General features: G+C 48.3%; 2 protein-coding genes and 1 long non-coding RNA gene across 4 annotated transcripts; 2 read left to right on the top strand and 1 right to left on the bottom strand.

The window, feature by feature from the left end:
- Nucleotides 1-1598: 1598 nt before the first annotated feature.
- LOC306648900 (keratinocyte-associated transmembrane protein 2-like) lies at nucleotides 1599-2805 on the top strand. Its single transcript, XM_079119339.1, is given in 2 exon segments — nucleotides 1599-1772; nucleotides 1774-2805. Coding segments are annotated over 2 exon segments (795 nt in total). The 5' UTR covers nucleotides 1599-1632; the 3' UTR covers nucleotides 2429-2805.
- A 7125-nt stretch (nucleotides 2806-9930) lies between these two features.
- SELENOV (selenoprotein V) lies at nucleotides 9931-15066 on the bottom strand. Of its 2 annotated transcripts, XM_079116816.1 has the most exons (5): nucleotides 14058-15066; nucleotides 12238-12262; nucleotides 12066-12119; nucleotides 11887-11961; nucleotides 9931-11795 (listed from the first exon to the last, which is right to left on the bottom strand). In XM_079116816.1, exons 1-5 carry the CDS (start codon nucleotides 14999-15001, stop codon nucleotides 11718-11720), a joined length of 1176 nt encoding a protein of 391 aa, XP_078972942.1. In that variant the 5' UTR covers nucleotides 15002-15066; the 3' UTR covers nucleotides 9931-11717. The 2 variants fall into 2 exon arrangements, with proteins under 2 accessions (XP_078972942.1, XP_078972943.1); XM_079116817.1 differs by lacking the exon at nucleotides 11887-11961.
- Nucleotides 14111-21462, top strand: LOC306647449. Its single transcript, XR_013760107.1, has 3 exons — nucleotides 14111-14231; nucleotides 15112-15239; nucleotides 20711-21462. It is a non-coding gene; the product is annotated as an uncharacterized lncRNA (long non-coding RNA).
- The last annotated feature ends 1270 nt before the right edge of the window (nucleotides 21463-22732 follow it).

Genomic DNA, 22732 nt, shown 5'->3' with positions numbered 1-22732 from the left:
GCAATTTTTTTGTCAGTTTCATCTGTCTCTAACTCGGTTGTGTTGTTCAGTTTCTTGTAGTTTTCTTAACTTTTGCTCAATGGATTTTGAAGCTGTTACTAGGTACATGTAGCCTAAAATTTTATCATCTTCTTGGCTAATTAAAATATCATTCTGTAGTTACTGTCTTTATACCCGCAATGGAGTTCTAACACTAACTACCTAGAGTCAGTGTCAGACTCCACAGGCTTAAGGACTTGGTCCCCCACAAGACTGCCCTCACTACAGACACCAGGCACGGTTTAGGAGTTCCGCAGCCCCCATGCTCCTGAGCAACTGTGTACAAATTTAGGGTCCCCACAACTCTCTCAGATTTGATAATATGCTAAAGTGTCTCACTGTACTATAGAAGTACCATGATTATTTTTACAGTTTTAGCATAGCAGCAGGCAGAAGAGGAGGCACATAGGGGAAGGTCTGGAGGCCTCCAAACACCAGACTTCCCCGTCCTCTCTTGGTGTAGTCAGGACATACCAACCTGCTGGCTGTCTAGTCCAGAGAAGCTGACTGAGCCGCCGTGTACACAGTTGTTACTGGGGCTTCGTTTTGAAGGTCTTACTGAGTCATTGTTCACAGGATTGAATTCAGGCTCCAGCTCCCCTCCCTCAGAAGGTTAGGATGATACCACGTGGCTGGAAGCCCAGCTTTCTAATCATGTGGTTGGTCTAGATTTATGTGGATCCGTGTGGTTAGAGCTGAAGATTTCAATGAATGGAAAAGGACATTGTTAGGGCTGGGGAGATAGCTCAGTCGGTAGAGTGCTTGCCTAGCAAGCATGATGACCCTGGGTTCGATCCCCAGCACCGCAAAAAAAAAAAAAAAAGAAAAGAAAAGGACATTGTTGAGTGATGTTAGGTAAGCTATCCCTAATGAAAACGAAACCCTGTGTTCATGGGTGTGGAGATTATACAAAGCCTGAAAAGCAACTAGAATTCATGGTGGGGTGCCTCGGGGTAAAGGGCATTTGTGAACAGAGACCTCAGGAACTGTCACTGACTATACCATCAGCAGTACTGAGTGCTAGAATGTACATACTTAAATATTCTGTATTTTATAAAAACTCTTTAAAAGCAAAAAGATACATGTGGTTATAAAGAAGGAAAAATCAAATTATAAGCTTTTGACCACCAGGTGCATTTTTAAATTACTGAAGTGTGGGCTGGTGGCCCGTGGCTCAGTAGCAGAGCATTTGCCTAGCATGTGCAAGGCCCTGGGCTCAGTCGCCAGCACTGTATAAATAACTAAATAGAAAACCACGAAAGCTTTGGGGACAGGCCATACAATCATTCTATAGAAACATGATTATTAAGATTGGAACTAGTGCTGTCCATGGTCTTCCTGAGCTAATTTCTGTACCTTCACATTTTTAAAAAGGCCATGTTTAGCTATGTAATCCCAGTGACTTCAGGAGGCTGAGGCAGGAGGATCACAAGTTCAGGACCAACCTCAACAACTTAGCAAGGCCCTAAGGACTTAGCAAGACCCTCTCTCAAAATATAACATAAAGATGTAGAAGCCTAGGGCCGGGCGCCTTACGAAATGTCTGATGTCAGCAGAGCCTAGCAACAGCGCAGGCTCCCGGCCGAGTCCGTTATGGCCGCAGCCGCCCTAGGGAGGATGAGGGGGGCAGTGCAAGCGAACCTGCTTCCCGGGCCGGGCATGGAGACCCCTGGAGGGCTGGCGTGGACACTGGTCCTCGTGCTCCTGCTTGCGTTCGCCGTGTCCACTGCTGTATCACAAAACAGATCCACCAGGCCAAAGTGTACGAAACTCAGATGTTTCTACTTCAAATATGAATGCTTTAACACATGAAAACCCAACCAAACCTTCTATTTCCCAAGTCAGTACCACTCTCCCTCCCCCAACCAGTACAGAGAAAAGTGGAAGAGCATCTGCAGCCCCCCATCCCTCTCCTATCACCTCTCTGTCCCAAGAGGAAGCTGATAACAATGAAGATCCGAGCGTAGAGGAGGAGGATCTTCTCACACTGAATAGTTCAACATCCACAGCCAAAGACACTCTGGGCAATGGAGGGTATGGAGAACCAGACTATGATTGGACCACCAGCCCTAGGGATGATGAGTCCGATGAGACTTTAGAAGAAAATAGGGGTTACATGGAAATTGAACAGTCAGTGAAATCTTTTAAGGCCCCGTCCTCAAATGTAGAAGAGGAAGACAGCCACTTCTTTTTTCATCTTATTATTTTTGCTTTCTGTATTGCTACTGTTTATGTTACATATCACAACAAAAGAAAGATTTTCCTCCTAGTTCAAAGCAGGAAATGGCGTGATGGCCTTTGTTCTGAAACAGTGGAATATCATTGTCTAGACCAGAACGTTAATGAGGCCATGCCTTCTCTGAAGATTACCAATGATTATATTTTTTAAAGCACTGTGATTTGAGTTTGCTCATTATATAATTTTATTTGCTTGACTTTTTATATGATATTGTGCAGATGTTTGCTATAAGCAGTTGGTACTTAAATGAGAGGCAGATCTCTCTTTTGCCTTGGTGCTTTGGAAATTGAATGTCACAAACAGGGAGTATATAATTTTTTAATCTACATTTTTAGAGCTGAATTTAATCAGGTGTCTGAAATGTGAGCATTACCTTCATTTACACTGGTAGTTTTTATTATTTTCCATTCATTGTATTTCTTCTGGAAGTAATGCTACTTTTGAAAGATCCCAGACTTGTAACTAAATTCTAACATAGTACTATTGACTTAGATTCATTCTCTGCCACCCAGATACTATTTTTTAAACACACATTACTTTGTGGTCCCAAACTGAAATGTGCAAGGGCATATGTAATAATACTTTGCATTTAAGTAATATGCTTTTTGCTCTCCAGAAAACTGCTTTGTGTATTTTAGACAATTAAAACACACTTTAAGATAGGGAGACTGCTCAATCCCACTAAAATTTTAGGTAATATATTAAATATGTCTAGAAATTCTGCAGAAGAGACTGAAATTTGCCGTGAACATAGATAAAGTGTTATATAGATATCATTTTTTTGGTTTGAATTACTGAATTAAATTATAGGTAGAAACTGGTAAAATGTAAAGCAGATGAAGAATTACTTTTAGTTAGCAGTCAATTGTACCACAGTTTCCTTAAAGGTTTCAAGCGATGGGCAGAGTTTAAAATTACACAATTTGTTCATTTTGGTTCTTATTGTGTAGCAAGTCTGAGTAAATTTTAGGGACCATTATCACTTAAATAAGACTGTATCTCGGTCTTTCAAATTAAAATTATACCTGAATGAAGTTGTTTGTATACATAAAATATATATGTGTACAATAACCTTTTCCCCTCCTGGACTTGTTCTATTTTCTTGCTTATTTTTTTACAGCAACTGGAAATTATTTACTATATTTCATTTGAGTCTGTCTTTCTATCACCAAGAATTGATCAGTATGTAAATAAGTGATTTGAACTGTGTTTGACTTACAAGTGTCACTATAACTTTTCAGAAAGTGTCACCACTACTATGTGTTAAACGAAGCCTGGTGAGCCATGGTCATAGGCTCTGTGTAGAGATGGAAGAAGCAGCACTGTCCAGCCTTCCTCTTGGCTGGACACTTGACTGCCCCAGTGAGGAAGGAAAGCACAATGGAAATACACCTGAACGTTTCATTGCAGTAATTTTTTTCTTATCTGAAATTGTATTATTTAATATTTTGAATAAGATTTTAAAAAATAAATACAAGATATAATTCCAAAAAAAAAAAAAAATATATATATATAACATTAAAAAGGGCTAGGGATGTGGCTTAGTGGGAAAATGCCCGAGTTCAATCTCCAATACAGCAAAAAGGAGGGAAGGAAGGAAGAAGGGAAGGGAAGGACGGGAAAAAAATAAGCAAAAAGGCCTCTTTTTGGATACATATAGACCAGGCTCAAAATGAGACAAAAAAAGTGATCTTATGACATTCTATGTTCCAATGCCATGTGAGAGACATCTTCCACATCCCATTTCTAGGCTTGAGTGTGAAAATGTGTGTGTGTGTGCGTGTCTGTCCCTTTTTTTTGTGGGGTGTTGACACTGGGGCCTGAGAAGTGTGCACATCTGTGTGTTATTTCTTCAGGTTTAGTGTTCGGTTCTCCATGGGTCTCTGGGAATGCTGGTGCCTCCCGTATGAGTCTCTTTTTGTTGTTCCATACATTTCCACATGTCCAGCTTAGCTTTTCTGCCCAAGTCTGTATCTTTCACTGGATCTGGGAAGGTAATTGGTAAGTCTGCTTTCTGGGTGATCATGTCCTTGAATCTCTGTGTTCCTGGGTGTGTGTCTGTGTGCATCATGGCTGCCAGCACCTACCATTTGTGAAAAACATATGGTTGGAGAGAAGCGTTTCTTCTCCGGTGAGTTGAGTCCTGCTGTGGTTTAGTAAGAGTCCCCCAAAGGCTTAATGTTAAATAAGGGCTTGATCTCCAGCCGGTACTGCTGTTAGGATCTGGTGGAGTCTTTGAGAGGTGGGGCCTGGTAGGAGGAAGTTCGGTCCTTGGGGGCATGCCTCAAGGGGGATTGTGGGACTCCAGTCTCTTCCTGTTCCTCTCTGCTTCTTAGTCACCACAAGGTGAGGAAGTTGCTTGACCACATACTCCCCACCATGAGTACTGCTCACTACAGGCCTTGCCAAAGTGATAGGGTCAATTGATTCTTTGGACTAGACCCTATGAAACTAAACAAAAACAAACCTTTCCTCTTTTTAAGTTTCTTTATCTCAGGTATTTGTTACAGTAACAGAAAACTATTACAGACCTGTCTTACCAAACCCTGACAGTTGAACCCTCCCCTATCTTAAGTCTGAGGACATGTAGATTGGTTTTCTTAGTCCAAGAAGATTCAATACTTGTCATATCTAAAAATAAATCACTGACTGACTTTCCAACTTAGTTTGGGGCACAACAGATGAGTATTGTGAGGAATGTGAAGACACCGTGATCAAGAGAGTCCCAGTCATAACCATTATCCCAGCAAGAAAAAGAAGTGTTTTTTGTTTTTTGTTTTGTTTTTTGTTTTTTGTTTTTTTTTTTTTTTTTTTTTTTTTTTTTTTTTTTTTGGTACCAGGGATTGAACTCAGGGGTGCTTGACCACTGAGACATCCCCAGCCCTTTTTGTATTTTATTTTGAGCAGAGTCTGCTGAATTACTTAGCAATTACAAATTGCTGAGGCTGACTTTGTTTTTTGTTTGGTTTTGTGTTTTGTTTTTTAATACTGAGGATTGAACTCAGGGGCACTCAATCACTGAGCTACACCCCAGCACTATTTTATATTTTATTTAGAGACAGGGTCTCACTGAGTTGCTTAGCACCTCACTTTTGCTGAGGCTGGCTTTGAACATGTGATCCTCCTGCCTCATCCTCCTGAGCCACTGGGATTGTAGGCAAGTACCACCGGCATGCCCAGGTCAGCAGAAATATAACATCCTCCTTCCCAAAAGTATCCAAGTTTGGACAATAAATTACATAGTCACCCTGTGTAGAGAATGTTATTGGGTTTTTTGTTTGTTTTTGGTACCAGGGATTGAACACAGTGGCATTTGGCCACTGAGCCACATCCCCAGCCCTATTTTGTATTTTATTTAGAGACAGGCTCTCACTGAGTTGCTTAGCGCCTTGCTTTTTTGCTGAGGCTGGCTTTGAACTTGCGATGCTCCTGGCTCAGCCTACCGAGCCACTGAAGTTATAGGCATGCGTCCACCACACCCAGCTGAGAATGTTGTTTTTGAGGACCTCAATGAGTTATAGCATGGGCCCTGAAGCGGCAGGCCTATGCCTGTCTGCCTTACCCCCACCACCGCTGCCACATCTTCCTGACACTGGCCACATGCCCACCAAGCACCACCTGTTCCCTACCACAGGGCGTGTGTCATGGTATAATGTGTGTGAGATAAACATCTTTTTAGCTGATTTTCTATCAATTGGAACTTTGGTACTGGCAAATGACAAACCCATCTCCAGAGACCCTAAGTAAGAAAAATGTAGTCACCGAACGTGTATTCCAGAACCTGGGTTTGACAACTCCAGAATTCTCAGTTCTTCCTTCTACACCTTGACTGCTGCCCTGTGAGTATTGTCCCAATTTGTCTCTTATTTCAGATGACAGTTGTCCACTCCAAAGAATAGGGCTGGGGTCGTGGCTCAGTGCAGAGCACTTGCCTAGCACAGGTGAGGCACTGGGTTCGATCCTCAGCACCACATACAAATCGATAAAGATATTTAAAAAAAGAATAGGTGGCTTTAGGCTGCTCCTCAGGCATTTCCCAGGACACCTGGTCATAATTCCTGTGACCCCCTTAAGGAATCACAGTTCATCCCAAGAACAAAGGATGGACTGGGGCAAGTGTGCAGTGACCATGGGACAAGAATTCTGAAGACTTGGACACTGTCCTTGAAGATCAACCCCGAGGTCCATCTAACCCTAACCCTGAAAAGAGTCTGCCATGTCTGGATAGAAGATCTGATCTACGTGGCATGAGTCCCAGACTCAATCCCTGACATTCAATGAAACTGATTCAACAAGGCTTTGTTACTGAGCACCAACTGTATTTCAGCATGCTACCAGATTCCTGTAGATAGTTTTAAGAGACCCAGAATAGCTAAAGCAAGAAGAGTGGAGAGTGAAGCAGGAGGCAGCTTGTGGAGAAGAAACCCCAGCCCAGACACATGGGAGCCCCAAAGGGCTGTGGCCTTCAGCTAGGTTTGTCTTTTTAACTCTTATTGAGGAAAACCACAAGCACAAAAGTGGTAAGGACTGATCCTCACAATTCTGCATGTTGTCTAGTATTTGCTTCACACTACCAGGCCTTAAACTCTACAACAGAGCAAGAGTAACAAAAATGGCATGGCATTGGCACCAAAATAGACATGCAGACTATGGTACAAAAGAGAAGACACAGAGACAAACCCACATAAATACGGTTATCTCATATTAGACAAAAGTGCCAAAAACATACATTGGAGAAAAGATAGCCTATTTGATAAATGGTGCTGGGAAAACTGGAAATCCATATGTAACAAAATGAAATTAAACCTCTATCTCTCACCCTGCACAAAAAGATCAATGACTTAGGCACGATAACAGAGACACTGCGTCAAATAAAAGAAAAAGCAGGCCCAAATCTTCATGTTGGCTTAAGATCTGACTTCTTTAATGAGACTCCTAAAACACAAGAAATAAAATTAAGAATCAGTAAATGGGATGGATTCAATCTAAAAACTTCTCAGCAAAGGAAACATTAATGTGAAGAGAGAGCCTACAGAATGGGAGAAAATCTTTGCCACACGCACCTCAGAGCACCAATCTCCAGAATCTGTAAAGAATTCAAAAAACTTAACACCAAAACAACAAATAACCCAATCAATAAATGGGCTAAGGAACTGAACAAACAATTCACAGAAGAAGTATAATCAATCAATAAACATATAAAAAATTTTCATCATCTCTTGCAATTGTAGAAATGCAAATCAAAACTACTGTAAGATTTCGTCTCCACCCAGTCAGAATGGCAATTATCAAAAATACAAGCTGCATTAAGTGTTGGTGAGGATGTGGGGGGGGGGGGGGGGTTCACTCATGCATTGCCAGTATGACTGCAGATTGGTGCAACCACTTTGGAAAGCAGTGTGGAGATTCCTCAGAAAACTTGGAATGGAACCACCATTTGACCCAGCTATTCCACTCCTCAGTTTATGACCAAAGGACTTAAAATCAGCATCCTACAATGATGTAACCACATGAGTGTTTATAGCAGCTCAATTCACAATAACTAAACTGTGGAACCAACCTAGATGCCCTTCAATAGATGAATGGATAAAGAAAATGTGGTACATATACACAATGGAATATTACCCAACTTTAAATGAAATGATGGCATTTGCAGGTAAGTGGACGGAACTGGAGATTATCATGCTAAGTGAAATAAGCCAATCCCAAAAAAACAGAGGCTGAATGTTTTCTCTGCTAAGTGGATGCTGATCCATAGAAGCGAGTGGGTCGGGAAGAATGAAGGAACTTAGGGTTGTGCAGAGGGGAGTGAGGGGAGGGGTGGGGAAGGGGGGTGGGCAGGACAGTAGAGTGAGACATTTTATTACCCTATGTACATGTATGATCACGCTGCTGGTGGGACTCGGCACCGTGTACAGCCAGAGGAATGAGAAGTTCTGCTCCATTTGTGTACAATGTGGCAAAATGCATTCTACTGCCCTGTATAGCCAATTAGAACAATTTTTTTAAAAGAACAATTAAAAAAAAAAAAAAAAGACTGAAGCCGAGACTCAGCCCACTCTCGTCCCCCAAACCCGTCCATCCTGATGTGGTACAATGGTCAGCCCAGGAAGAGCAGCCCAGACTGTAGCCAGGAAAGATGGGAAATTCCATCCCTCTCTGTTGGCCCCACAGAAGTGAGGCCAGGGTCTGGCAGTGGCCGCCTCCTCCACCCTCCCTCCACCTGGGTGCCCCACGTCCCCGCTCCCACCACAGTGGCCTTTCCCTTTGTAGCAGCTTTCATCTGGGTCAGCTTGTGGAGAAGAAACCCCTGCCCAGACACGTGGGAGCCCCAAAGGGCTGTGGCCTTCAGCTAGGTTTGTCTTTTTAACTCTTATTGAGGAAAACCGCAGGCACAAAAGTGGGAAGGACTGATCCTCACAATTCTGCACGTTGTCTGGCATTTGCTTCAGAACAGCAGCTGGGGAGCGACAGCCACGGGAGCTTTCTGTACTCCACTGCCTCGGAGTACAGCCCGATTCTCAGGGACCTGCTCAGCTCCCTCCGTGGCCTCAAGAACTTACAAAGGAGCTGAGAAATCACCCAGTGAACGCACAGCTGAGGAGGAGGCACGAGAAAAGGAAAACACCCCGAAGGACTCAGCAGAAGCCGGGCAGACCTCAACAAGGGCCTTAAAAAGTCCAAAACAGGGACCCCAATACCAAAGGCTCGTTAAGGGACAGGAATGTTCATGGCCCCTTATCTGCCCCCAAGCAGAAAAGAAAGTCCAGCAAACCAAGACAGTCCTGCTTCTGAACCTCCTCAGCACCTCAGGCAGGTCCCTCACATTATTTCAGAAGCAGGCATTGTCACAGGAGGTGACAGAACCATGCCTGCCATCGCCCTGAAGACTTTCCAGGGGGACCCGATGTGGAGGTGAAAGACTGATACTGATGATCCTGGCTCTGGGCAGACCTAGGTGTGTGTGTGTGTGTGTGTGTGTGTGTGTGTGTGTGTGTGTGTGTGTGCAAAACGTTTTAAAAGTAAAATATAATAACAAGAAGAAGAAGAATATAATCTCCTACGATTACAACTGAGTACAGTGGCACAACCCTGTAATCCCAGCTACTCAGGAGGCTGAGGTTGGAGGATTACAAGCACAAGTGTCATTACAGAAGTTTAAAACATTTTAAAGTTCAGAAATTTAAAAAGTTACGGTAAGCTAAGGCTGACTATTGAAGAAAGAAAAGGTTTAAACGAATCTAGTGTCGCCAGGCACAGTGGCGCACGCCTGTGATCCCGGCAACTTGGGAGGCTGAAGCAGGAGGATGGCAAGTTCAAGGTCAACCTTCAGTAACATAGGGAGTCAAAATGAAGACTAAAAAGGGCTTAGGAGGTGGCTCAGTGGTAAAGTGTCCCCTGGGTTAAATCCCCAGTGCCAAGAATTAAAAATGAAAAATCTAGTGTGGCCCAAGTGTCCAGCAGGGTCCAGTCGAGTCCCAGGCCTTCACATCTACTCACCCCCTCCCTCCCAGCCCTGCAAGTTCCCTTCATGGTAAGTGCCTAGACAGGTGCACCATTCCAAAACTTTCTTGCTGTGTTTTTACTGTGCTTCTTTCTAGCCTTCGACACGTTTAGATACACAGATACTTACCATTGTGTTACCACTGCCTGTAGTCTCCAGGCAGTAGCCCCAGCCTGGGTGGACAGCTGGCAATCTCTCTGGGTGTGCATGCACACTCTGTGGTGTCCACATAAAACAAAACTGCCTACTCATTCATTTCTCAGAACGTGTCCCTGTTGTTAAGTGACACATGACTATGATTCTCTGTCATGCCCTTGGCTGATCTCTTCCAGGCATAATTTAATATGTAAGTGTCAAATTCCAAGAATTGGGGTTATGATAGCCATTATGAAAGAGGACACTGAGCTGAGAGGCGGTGTCCCCGGGGAGGGCACGCAGCAGCTGGGCGGTCAAGTCCACAAGGTCTGCCCCCCCAAGCCTGTGCACTGGACCTCCTGGTGGGCGCCCAGCGAGCCCGCAGTGCAGTCAGGGGCCTACGACTGTCCAGTGAATGCACGGACGCCCCCGCAGCTCCTAAGATCCCTCCCAACACTTGGAATTCCAAGGCGGGGCTAGAAAGCGGTCCTGGAGTGCAGGAGATTCGGAGCGTCAAGGCCTGAGACTCCACAAGCCCTGTTTCCATCTCAAATCCTAAAAACGCCAGGAGCTGGAAGGTGTTCCAAACGAATCTTGAACAAGGCCGTGGGAAACAAGGCACGGAGAATCTGGCCTCTGCAGCATAGAGGCTGAGCCCAGTCTGCCGGCAGCGCCGAGCCGCCTTTATTCCAAGCCCTGCTCTTCCCCAACCCCACCGGGGCCAGAACTCGGGACGCTGGGAGCAGGCAGCAGGTCCTTCCAGAGACCTCCGCTGTGGGCGCAGGGACCACGGACGCAGGCCAGAGCACAGGGAGGCGGACTCTGCATGTATTTCCCTCCGGCCTTCCCCAACCCCACCCCAGCCAGCCACCATCAGAGGAGGACCCGACTTGACATTTCAGCCCTTCTCATCATCCTGCTGAGGCTCCTGAGATGGGAAAAGAAGAGAGGGAAAACAGTAACACATAACTCCACTAAAATAACGGTGTTTATATAGGGCTTCCTGTGTGTAAGGCACTGTCTAGGGCTTTCCGTGGATTACTGTGTCCACTCTAGTCCTATTTCTCAAACTCACAAGCACACTCCTACAGGGCCTTTGTACTTGCTGTTCCCACTGCCTGGAATACTTTCCCCCAGATGCCCACATGGTCCAGTCCCTCACTGCTTTCAAGAGTTCAAATATCACCTTCTCGGGGAGTCTTCTGAGTTATAAAAGAACTCCCAGCAATCCCCATGCCTTTTTTCTACTTTTTCTTCATAACTCTTGTCACTTTCTAAAATGCCTTCTATGGAGATCAGTAGAGGAAAGGGACCAGGGAGAGAGAAAAGGGCATGAAAACAGGAACTACTAGGGAATTATATTGGCCAAATTATATTGCTACATTGCATACATGTATGAATATATAACAATGAATCCCACCATTATGTACAACTATAATGCACCAATAAAAAATGGGAAAAACTAAAATAAAATGCCAACTATTCTCCCATGCACAACTTTACAAATAAAGGTAACAAAAAATAGCCTGTTTTGGGGGGGAAAATGTATATTCAATATACACCGAGCCCTACTTGGGACTAAGTACTATTTACTACCTGATAGGAGTCATCCCATTTTACAGATGAGGAAACTGAGGCTCAGAGAAGGGTCTAGATAACTTGTGACTATGACAGTGAGGACCAGCCGAGTCAGACAGTGCTAGAACCTAGACGGTGCCCTGCCCTGCTCACCTGCCACCCCAAGCCAGCCCTCCAGTCCCTCTGCAGGATCTCACTCACTTCCAGCTCCACCATTGCCTGCTACCTTTTCTTGATCTCTTCATCAATAACACTCACAATTTTCTGCAGCCTGGTCGCATCTACAAAGCCATCACCTTTCTGGGCACGGAGAGGAAAGACTCAGATATGTCCCCTGTCCCCCAGAGCCCCAGCCCACCTCCTCCCTATCCAGCCCCTTGTTCAGAATCACCTTCTTGGAATGGACCAGTGTCCCTTCCACAAACACTTCAAACTCCCCTGTGGCCTGGGTGGCTCTCTCCTCCTCCTGGGAAGGAACGTTGGGGATGGCGAGAGGCCGAGAGCTCCCCTCCAAGCCCCCGAGGGTCAGAAGCCCCGACGCCCCCCTCCCCAGCCCACCAACGCACTTACAAAATACAGAAGATTCGGAAACTGCTGCTCCAGACTCTTCTTCAGTAGGATGTACTGAGGGGAGGAGATGAGATCATAGGCTCACAGGGTTATGGGGTCACAGGAGGGGAAAGGAGCTCCGCCCCATCTTCGTGCTCCACTCTTTCCCCACCTCCAAGGCCAAACTACTCACCTGAAGACTGTAGCTTCAGAGGCCGCTGGAAGCCAAGGGCAGCAGGAGGGGGCAGAGAGAGAGGAGGGGAAACGCCGTATCAGCACTGCCCAAGCCCAGGAGCACCCAAGCGGGTCACGTCCCCCTCGCTCAGAACCTCCACGTGCCTCCTCAGTCAGGGGAACAGTCTGCCCATGGCCCGCTAGCTGCCTCCTGATCTGCCTCGCCTCCTCCCACTGTGCCCCACCTCATTCTCCCTTCCAGCACACAGACCTCCCAGCGATTCTGCCCACCGGGGGCACCCACTGCTGGTTCTTTCTGCAGAATGCTCCTCCCCCAGGGACCATGTGGCTCCTCTCCCCTCCTTCAGGTCTCTACTCATGTCCCTGTCTAAGTGAGGCCTTCCTGACCACTCCAGCTGAAACTGTAACCCCCAAATCAGGCACCGTGGCACAGGCCTGTAATTCCAGCAGCTTGGGAGGCTGAGGCCGGAGGATCGCAGTTCAAAGCCAGCCTCAGCAAAAGCGAGGCATTACGCAACTCAGTGAGACCCTGTCGCTAAATAAATTGTAAAACAGGACTGGGAATGTGGCTCAGTGATTAAGCACCCCTGAGTTCAATTTCTCATACAAACAAAACAAAACAAAAAAACCCTGCAACCTGCAATCATATCGGTGATAAGATGCCTTTTGTCCATAGGGCCGGTCACCTTGTCATCTATGAGATCATTTACCATGCGTCCTATTTATGGTGTATTGCCTGCCTCTCCACCCCAGCATGCCAACACCCCCAGGCCAGGGACCCTGGTCTTGTTCACTGCTGAATCCCTGATGGTACAAACAATGCCTGGGGCATGGTAGGTACCTAAGAAATTGGTTGTTGAATGAACAAACTGATGAACCCATGGAGTCAGAGAAAGAGATAGAAAGGAGAAGATGGGGAGAGAAGAGAACAGGAGAGGAAGGAGCCAGTCGAGCTGGGGAAGAGGAGAGACACTCTCGCCATAGGAAAGAAAGAGCCAGAGCGAGCTGGGAGAGAGCAGAGCTGGAGAGAGACACCTGGGCAGAGACCAGAAGACGGGAAGCAACAGGGAAAGACAAGGATGCAAAGCGACCTCCGGAGCAAAGCGCAGGGATCAGAGGGGAAGGGTCTGTCTCAGCTGCATTCAGCCCTGGGTCCCAGGGGCGGTCAAGGAAAGTCATTACTATTATTTTTGTTCCTATTATTGTTAATTTGAAGAGAGGCCCGGGCCTTCGCGCTGCATCCAGCCTCCTCCAGACTTCCCACTCGCTGCTCCGGCTACCTTGACTACCCGTCCGCTAAGGACCCTACACTTGACAGTCTCCTCCTGCTCTCTGAGAAGTGTCAGCTCAAGGGCCACCTCCTGAAAAGAGCTGTTCCCGACCGCTCGGTCCTAGAGTTCGCTGACCCCTTGTGCTCCCCAGGGAGCGCACCTCCATCCACAGGGATGCACCTGGCCTTGGGTCTGCGTGGCCAGACCTCGCGCTGAGGAGGCAGAGCGAGCCCGGGGGCTCAGCACGGTCTGCCCAGCGCGGGCGGCGGAGCTCTTGGAAATGAACGACGATGGGGAGTCAAAAGGAAGCTCCCAGGCCGAAGTCACACAAACGGATCAAAGAATGAGTGAACGAATGACGCTCAGGCCGAGCGGGAATCCGAACCCGCCCCGGACAGGAGGATGGGCGGAGCCGCGTGTCCGGCTTCCAGGTTCCACCGACTCCTCCGGGGCCTGGCGGGGCTCCGCCGCCACGTCCCCACAGCGCCAGAGCCTCCGCGCCCAGCCCGACCTTGGGGGGCAGGGCGGGAGTGGGGGCCGCCCTCACCAGTAGGTGACGCGAATCAGGATCTTGTTCCCCGTCTGGAGGTTCTCGCTGGTGGAGGCCAATGTGTTGGTGGAAATGGAGATGGACAGCGGGCCGGTCCGCAGGACGGGTCCAGAAGCGGGGGGATCCGTCGGCCCGGTGGCCGGTAGACCCGCCTTCGCGGCGGACCCCACGGTGGGTCCCAGCACGTTAGGGGCCAGAGCAGTGGGCGCGGGAAAGGGCTCCTGGGCGGGCCCCGCAAGCGTGGCGAGCGACGGGAGGTGCTTTGGCCCCGGCGCGGGCGCAGGAGCCTCGGCAGAAGACGGGGCTGCCTCCCGAGCAGGTTCTGCGGGCGGATCCAAAGGCAGGGCTGGGGGCGCGGGGGATTCCTCAGCAGGAACCGCGGCGGGCGGCGGGGCCTGGACCCTGGCGGGCGCCGGGACCGGGGCTGGGGCTGGGAACCGGACGGGAGTCCGGGTGGAGACCCAGGCTGGGGCTGGGGCTGGAGCTGGAGCCGGGGCCGGGAACTGGACCGGACTCGGGGTCGGGACCCAGGCTGGTGCTGGTGCTGGAGCTGGAGCTGGAGCTGGAGCTGGAGCTGGAGCCGGAGCAGGAGCCGGGAACCGCACCGGACTCGGGGTGGGGACCCAGGCTGGGGCTGGGGCTGGGGCTGGGGCCGGGAACCGGACAGGAGGTGGGTTCAGAGTCCGGACCGGAGCCTGGGTCCGAGCTAGGTTCGGGGCCCGGGCCTGCGTGGAGGTTCGGACCGGGATCACGGGCCGGGTCGGGGCCGGGGTTCGGACCAGAGTCGGGGTCCGGGTCTGGACAGGGGTCGACATCCGGGCTGGGATCGAAGTCCGGACCAGAGTCGGGGTTCGGGTCGGGAGTGGGGTGAGGGTGGAAGCCCGGACCCGTGCTGAAGGCCGGGCTGGGGACGGGGCTGGGGTCCCCGCCTGGTTGTTCATAGGGACCGGGTGGGACCCGGGTAATCCGGGTCCTGCGTCCCGCCCCGCCCCGCTTCCTGGGCGAGGAGAGCACCCCCGCACCAGGGTTCTAAAATGAGGGGTGCCCACAGGGAGGCACTGTTACACCGCGTTCCACCCGGGCGGAGGTTCCACAGACCTAGGCCTGGGATGTGGCGCGGCTGCAGCTCCCCCGGGGCAATTCCGAGTATTTCCCAGCCCTTCCATCGCCACCGCCAAAGTAAGAAACAGAGCGCCCCAGTGCATTCCACAGCTGCCGTTGACGTTCGTGTGTTCAGCATAAGTTTATTGAGTGCCTATTGTGTACACCGTTCTGTGCTGGGTGATTCTGGGACAGAGGAGGGATCAGGAAAGCCCCGGTCCCTGCCTTCCTGTCCTCACCAGGCTCCCTGTCCATGGGAATAGCAGCCCAGGGTGGTCAGGGCCAGGATGGGAGAGTACTAAGGACCTGCACTGTCCCAGAGAGATGCGACCAGTCTGTAGCAGTCAGCCAGGGCCGCCTAGGAAAGGTGACAACTGTGAGCTCTGAGAATATGCACTTGGGATTCGAACCCAAGCTGGTGGCTCCAGGGTCCTGTGGCCTCCCCACTCTGAGAAGGACTCTATCACTGAGAACTGTCAAGGGTAAGGATCTGTGTGTCTTGTTCAGTCCCTAACTCCTAGATCAAGGCCCAGTACACAGGAGGTGCTTAATAAACGGGGAATTAATGAAAGAGACCAGGAACAGGAGTTAACGAGGTAAAGCTGGGGTTTGCTGGAGGCAGAGGGGAAACGTGGCTTGTTCTGGGAGCTGACAGTGCCTCACAGGGCTGGAGCACGGGCAGCAAGAGGGGCGAGGGACTGGAGCCCAAGCAGTGGCCACCTGAGGACCTGGACTCCCTAGGCCGGGAGTCGTGGGAAGCTCATATGTTGTGCAGTAAATAATTAATCTTGCCCACAGAGGTCTGGCCTTTGCCCTTGGCTCCTGGGAAATGATCTCTAAGCCCTTGGAAGTCCTTCTGAGAACACCGTGTCCTTGAGCTGGTAGTTAAGCCATACTAGGTAGCCTGTGCTAACAGTGTGACTGATGGTGGGGTCCTTGGGCCACACTGTCACCTCAACCTTGGGAAGTGCTGGAAACTCTAAGATCAGCCACTGGGACTGTCACCCACACCTACTTGACCAACTGTAGACCCTAAAGGTGCACAGGGGCACCCCGGTGGTTGGTAAGACACACGCTCATATCACTCACTGTCACGGGGAGAAGTCAATGCCAACAATGACTCCCCAGAGAAGACACCCAGACACTCACACCAGGAACTCCCCTGGACTCTGCCACTCTTCCCTCGGCTGATTTTAATCCATATCCTTCCTTTGTGATGCACCATGACCAAGAGTGTAGCAGCTTCCAGTCAACCCTTCCATCAAGTCACCAATCCTTAGGGTGATCTTGGGCCCCGAACTCCGCAGGCGCACACCTTTACGCTCCTTACAAACTTTGCACAGGTCTGCACATGCACAATCTTTTTACTTGAATATATGTTTTATAGAATATGTAATTATGCAATTCAAATATAAATATTTGAATTTATTTAGTTAACACTCCCAGGAAGTTGGAACAGTAGGACAGACAATTCCTGCGTAATTCCCATTTTGCACAATAATATCTTAGGACCCATGATATATGGTGGAAACCAAGATACTAGCACAATATGGTTAGGTCAGACTTGCTTCAGATTAACAGAAGGGTTCTGAGAAAAAGAGAGGCATAACCCACTACCCAGCCTCCGAGAGACTGTCTGTGTTAAAACTTGGGCCTGGGTCTCAAAAACCAGGAAAGCCACTTAATTTTGTTTGATGCCAGGCAAGTCCACCCTTCTCTTTCCCCCCTGTGGGATTGTCTTTCCTCATAGCACAATATTGAGAGTGAACATTTTTTGGGGGTGCTGGGGATTGAACCCAGGACCTTGTGCTTGCAGAGCAAGCATGCTACTAACTGAGCTATATCCCCAGCCCTGAGAGTTAACATTCATTGAGCATTTATTATATGCCAGGCTCTGTTATAAAACACCTTGTACTTGTTCGTTGATACCCCCAACTTTATGAAGCAGATTCTATTCTTCCCATTTTACAGATGAAGAAATGAAGGCACAGAGAGGTGAAGTGGCTCATCCTAGCAAGTGATAGAACCAAGATCTGAGCCCAGGCACTCCTATCTGTACACACATAGGCTTTTTTATTTTTTCAAAGGTACCAACAGCATTAAGAGTATTATTAACTGTCTTAGGATGTTCCCCAAATTAGGGAAGATGACCTCCTTTCTTCTAGTTCTTTTTTTAAAAATTATTTTAATCATAGATGGACACAATACCTTTGATTTATTTATTTACTTTTATGTGGTGCTGAGGATCGAACCCAGTGCCTCACACATGCTAGGCAAGGGTTCCACCACTGAGCCACAACCCCAGACCCCTTTCTGCTTGTTCTGACTTAGATTTGTTCGGTCTCATTTGGAAGGAGATTTTGGAAGAGGCAGAAACAGGGCCAAGTCAAAGTATTTGCACTTGCCTTTTATTCCCACCTGGAACAGTGGAGGAGACAGCTAGCTATTGCCAGTCCTGCTCCTACGATTTGCCAAGGATTGGATTCTTCACCTGTCTTAGAGAGATCCCTGACTTCTGTCTTGGTTTTTGGAGTTTAGGATTTTTTGTTTAGTTTTGTTTAGTCGTTTGTTTTGCTCTCAGTAAGGGGCATCTGTATCCAAGGACCCAGATGGCTTTCCCTCCAAAGGGGGAGAGGGTCCCAGTGTTGATGGCAAAAATGACCCCGATTCCCCGACTCCTTCCCCTTTCCCTTCCCCATCCAGGCCCTTGGAAATGGGACTCTGTACCTTCTCCCATGAAGAGGCAGAATCCATTTCCCCACTCCTGGCCTTGTGACTGGCTCTGACCCATAGGACACAGGCGAGAGGATGTTGGTGGAGTCCACTGGGACTCCTGCCTCCGCCAGAACAAACCAGAACCAGCCTGCTGGAGGACGAGGGGCCTGCGGAGTCCGGAAGAGCAGCCAGCTCCCAGCTGACCCCTGCGCTTGCCAGGCACATATTCCTGAGGCCCGCCCACATCAGCCCACCCTGAGCGCCGGAAGCCAAGTCAACCCATAGCCTCTAGAGCAAAAGTAAATGTTCAGTGTTTTCTGCCACTGAGTTCTTGCAGCATTATCCATAGCAATAGATGGTGGGCAATTAGCCATACTTGTGTTTTAAACTTTTTGTTGCTAAACATAACACAAATGCAGAGACTGCACAAAACAATAGCTGGGTGTACCGGGCCCAGTGGCGCACACTGGTAATCCCAGCGGCTCAGGAGGGTGAGGTAAGAGGATCACAAGTTCAAAGTCAGCCTCAGCAAAAGCAAGGCGCTAAGCAATTCAGTGAGACCCTGTCTCTGAATAAAAAATACAAAATAGGGCTGAGGGAGTGACTCAGGGGTCAAGTGCCCCAGAGTTCAATCCCTGGCACATCCACCCCTCAAAAATTAATAACTGGGTTTGACCATGCCCCCCCCAAAAGTAGCATAAATTGGAAACTTAATCCCCAATGAAAGTTTCTATGGTTTGGATGGGTGTCCTCCAAAAGTTCATGTGTTAAAGGACTGGCCTCCGGGGTGGCTGGGTAGGGAGATGGTGTGAACCTGCAAGAGGTGGAGCCTAGTGGGAGGTCCCTAGACCACTGCAGGTGTGCCCTCCAAGGGGACTGTGGAACCCGACTCAGTCTCTCGGCCTCCTGGCTTGTGATGTGAGCAGTTCCATCCTCTTTTGTTTGTTATTTTCACAATCCCAGAGGGCTGGGGACTCGAACCCGGGCCTCCAGCATAAGAGTCAGGCACTCTACGACTCGGGCTATAGAGCCAGCCCTAGCAGTTCCATCCTGTACACGGCTGCCATGATGTGCCACCCTCACCAATGGCCCAGTCTTACGCCACATTGGGGCCCAAGCATCGAACACATGAATCTTTGGAGGTGGACCACTTCCAACCATAGCAAGTCGTGATCCAGCAGCTCATGCCAGTCCCCTCTGCTGAAGCTCCTGCCTTAGTCAGCTTGTGTCACTGTAATGAAATACCTGACGCGGCTACTTATGAAGCAGAGAGAGGTGTATTTTGGCTAATGGATTTAGAGGTTCAAGAATAAGTTTTTTAATTAATTTATTTATCTTTTAATTAATTTATTTTTGGTACAGAGGATTGAATCCAGGGTGTTCTACCACTGAGCTACAACCCCAATCCCCCAAACTCTTTTTTTTTTTTTTTTTTTGAGACAGGGTCTCACTAAGTTGCCCAGGTTGACCTTGAACTTGTGATCCTCTTTCCTCAAACTCGAGTATCTGAGATTACAGGTGTGCACCACTGCACCTGGCTCCCAGTGCTGTCTTAGAACCTGTGCATCATACGAGCCCTCCCGCCCATTTACAGGTAACCTCCAGTCCCACCCAAACCCAGGCAGCCACGAATCGACCTTCTGGCTCTATAGATCTGCCTCTTCTAGACGTTCCATGTAAATGGAATTCTGTGACGTGGCTTGCTTCTTCCACTTCCATGTTTTCATGGTTCATTTGGGGGTCGGTACTTCATTTCTTTTATGGCCAAATAATATTCCCTGTGTGGACAGATCACACTTTGGATGAACTATCATCCATTGATGGACACTCAGGTGGTTTCCACATTCTGGCTTTTTTTTTTTTTTTTTTTTTTTTTTTTTTTGGTAGTTGTAGATGGACACAATGCCTTTATTTTATTTATTTTTATGTTATTTTATTTATTTATTTTTATGTGATGCTGAGGATCAAACCCAGTGCCTCACCCGTGCCAGGCAAGCACTCTGCCATTGAGCCATAGCCCCAGCCCTACATTCTGGCTTTTTTTAACAGTATTTTTTTAATTGTCCATGGACCTTTATTTTATTTATTTTTATGTGGTGCTGAGAATCGAACCCAGTGCCTGCACGTGCTAGGCAAGTGCTCTACCACTGAGCCACAACCCCAGCCCCACAATCTGGCTTTTTTTGAATAACATGTCTATGAATGTTTGCAAGAAAATCTTTGGAGGTACACATTTTCTCTCTTTTTTTGTGTTTTTATTTTGATACCAGGGATTGAACCAAGGGGTGCTTAACCACTGAGCCACATCCCCAGCCCTTTTTTTGGTGTTTTATTTAGAGACAGGATCTCATGGAGTTACTCAGGGCCTCACTAAATTGCTGAGGCTGGTTTTAAACTCGTGATCCTCCTGCCTCAGCCTCCGGAGCCACTGCAATTGTGGGCGTGGGCCCCGGCACCATATTTTCTCTCTTGAGGCGATACGGAGGAGTGGAATTGCTAGGTCACAGGGTAACTCTGTTTAATTTATTAAGAAACTGCCTGTTTCACAAAGTGGCTTCATCATTTTTCCCAAGAGCAGCATATGAGGGCTCCTGTTTTTCCACATCCTAACCAACACCTGTTCCTGCCATTTTACTTGTAATCATTCTAGTGAATTTGAAGTACTAAGCTAATTATTTCCTGAAGAAACCACTTATTTATCCCATGAAGTTCCCACAGTCTGGATTTTGTTCATCTTGGGGTGGTACTTAACACCTGTTCTCCGAATTTCCTATAAATTGGTGTTAGGCTAAATCATAACAGATTGTCAATATCCCACCTTTTTACCTGGGCAGATCTCAACACACCTCCTGAAGAATAACAAAAATTTACTCCGCTATTCCATCTGCCACCTGTGAAAAAGGAAACATTGTTCCATGATGTCTGAGTCCATTTTCGTTGCTATAACGGAACACCTGAGACTGGGCAGTTCACGAAAGTTCCTCTTGGCTCACAGGTGCTGGAGGCTGGAAAGACCAGGAGAGTAGGCCAGTGTCTGCTGGACTTCTGCTGAGGGCACAGACTGCATCATAACAGGGCAGAAGGGGAAGCAAGCACATGTAAAGGAGGAAAAGGATAAGGCAGATTTGCTTTATACCAACCCTGTCCCCCAATAATTCACTCCTATGAAAATGACATGAATCCTTTTTTTGTTTTGTTTTGTTTTGTTTTATTTTTTGGTACCAGAATTGAACACGCAGACGTTTAACCACTGAGCCACATCCACAGCCCTTTTTTGAGACAGGACCTTGCTAAGTTGCTGAGGCTGGCTTTGAACTCACAATCCTCCTGCCTCATCCTCCCAAGGTGCTGGGATTACAGACAGGCATGCCCCACCATGCCTGGCAACATTAATCTATTCTTGAGGGTGATACCCTGTGAACTAATCACTTTTAAAGGTCCCTCCACCTCTCAATACTATTACATTAGCAATTAAATTTCAATGTGAGTTTTGGAGGGGACAAACCACATTCAAAGCCTAGCAACCTGTGAAGACAGAGGGGATCCTCTGATGTGTTCCAAAACAGCAAGACAGGGGGCGGTGTTAAATAAAACAAAGGTTTATAAGGTGAAATGTCAGTCTTCCCAGGGTTTCTTGTACACCCCAGTGGGAACTGAGGAAATGAGGACTGGGAAACCGGCTGTCACTAGCTGGTGAAACTGACGGCTACACCAGGGACCAGGCCAACTCTCCTGGGTATACATCTGTAGCAGCCTCCATTCAAAGCATTCACTGTGGCTCCCTGACGGGATACTACTTGCTGCCCCACCAACAGCAGGCTCAAGTCATGTGACTTGTATTACCCAATAAAATGTGAGCAGGCGTTTTAGGAACCTCTGCCCGAGTCTCCCTGCTCTTTCCCTCTAACAGGTTGCCTGGCAGTGATCCGGATAGAGGCTCCTGTTAGCCTTGGCCTTGGGGGAAAAGCAATGTGGAGCAGAACGGGTGGCTTGGAGGTGTGCCATGACAAGAAACCTGTGGGGATTTGCTGTCATTTGTTTGGCGAGGGGTTGTTTTATTTATTTATTTATTTTTTGCGGTGCTTATGCTGGAACCCAGGGCCTCCAGCGTGCTAGGCAAGAGCCACACCCGCAGCCCCAAACCTGTGCTTCTGTAAGCCGTTAAGATCTGAAGGTCACTTGCTATTGCACAAAACCTCCCTGTCTTAGCTCAGGCTGCTGTAACGAAATATCATAAACTGGGTGCATTAAGCAGACATGTATTTCTCACAGTTCAGCAGGTTCCAAGTCCAAGATCAGAGGGCCAGCAGGGTCAGGTTCTGGTGAGGGCTCTCTTCCACGCTGGAGCCCCTGTATCCTCACATGGCGGAGAGACAGGTGGCTGGCTCTCTGGCCTCTTCTTATGAAAGCATCAGTCCCATTCCTGAACGCTGCACCCTTGACCCAGTACCGCCCCCTCTCCAAACACACCACGTTGGGGATCAGATTCTAACAGCAAATGCTGGGGGGACACGTTCAGCCCCTCACAGCCCATGCTGACTGATATGAAGTCCAGAGAATTCAGTTTACACAACTGCTTTTTAAACCAGTTAACAGAAGAAAGGAGAAGAAACAGGTGCAGACCCCTGTGGTTCCGCTACCGCCTTTCCCAGTGCTCTGCTGCCTGGTGTGGACTTAGCTCCTCTCTCACGTGCCTCCAGCCTGAAGAACGTCTTTAGCTTTTCTTACAAGGCAGCTCTGTGGGGTGCCTGCCTGGCACAGGACTCATTTCTAGCAAAGAACCCTAACTTGAGGTGGGACCCTCTCCCACATACCGCACGTGATTTGGGCAGGCCAGCCTTGCACACAGCAGGGAG

The sequence above is a fragment of the Sciurus vulgaris genome, assembly GCF_902686455.1.
Source record: "Sciurus vulgaris genome assembly, chromosome: 17".
NCBI classification, from domain to species: Eukaryota; Metazoa; Chordata; class Mammalia; order Rodentia; family Sciuridae; genus Sciurus; species Sciurus vulgaris.
This window is presented reverse-complemented; position numbering and strand designations above follow the sequence as displayed.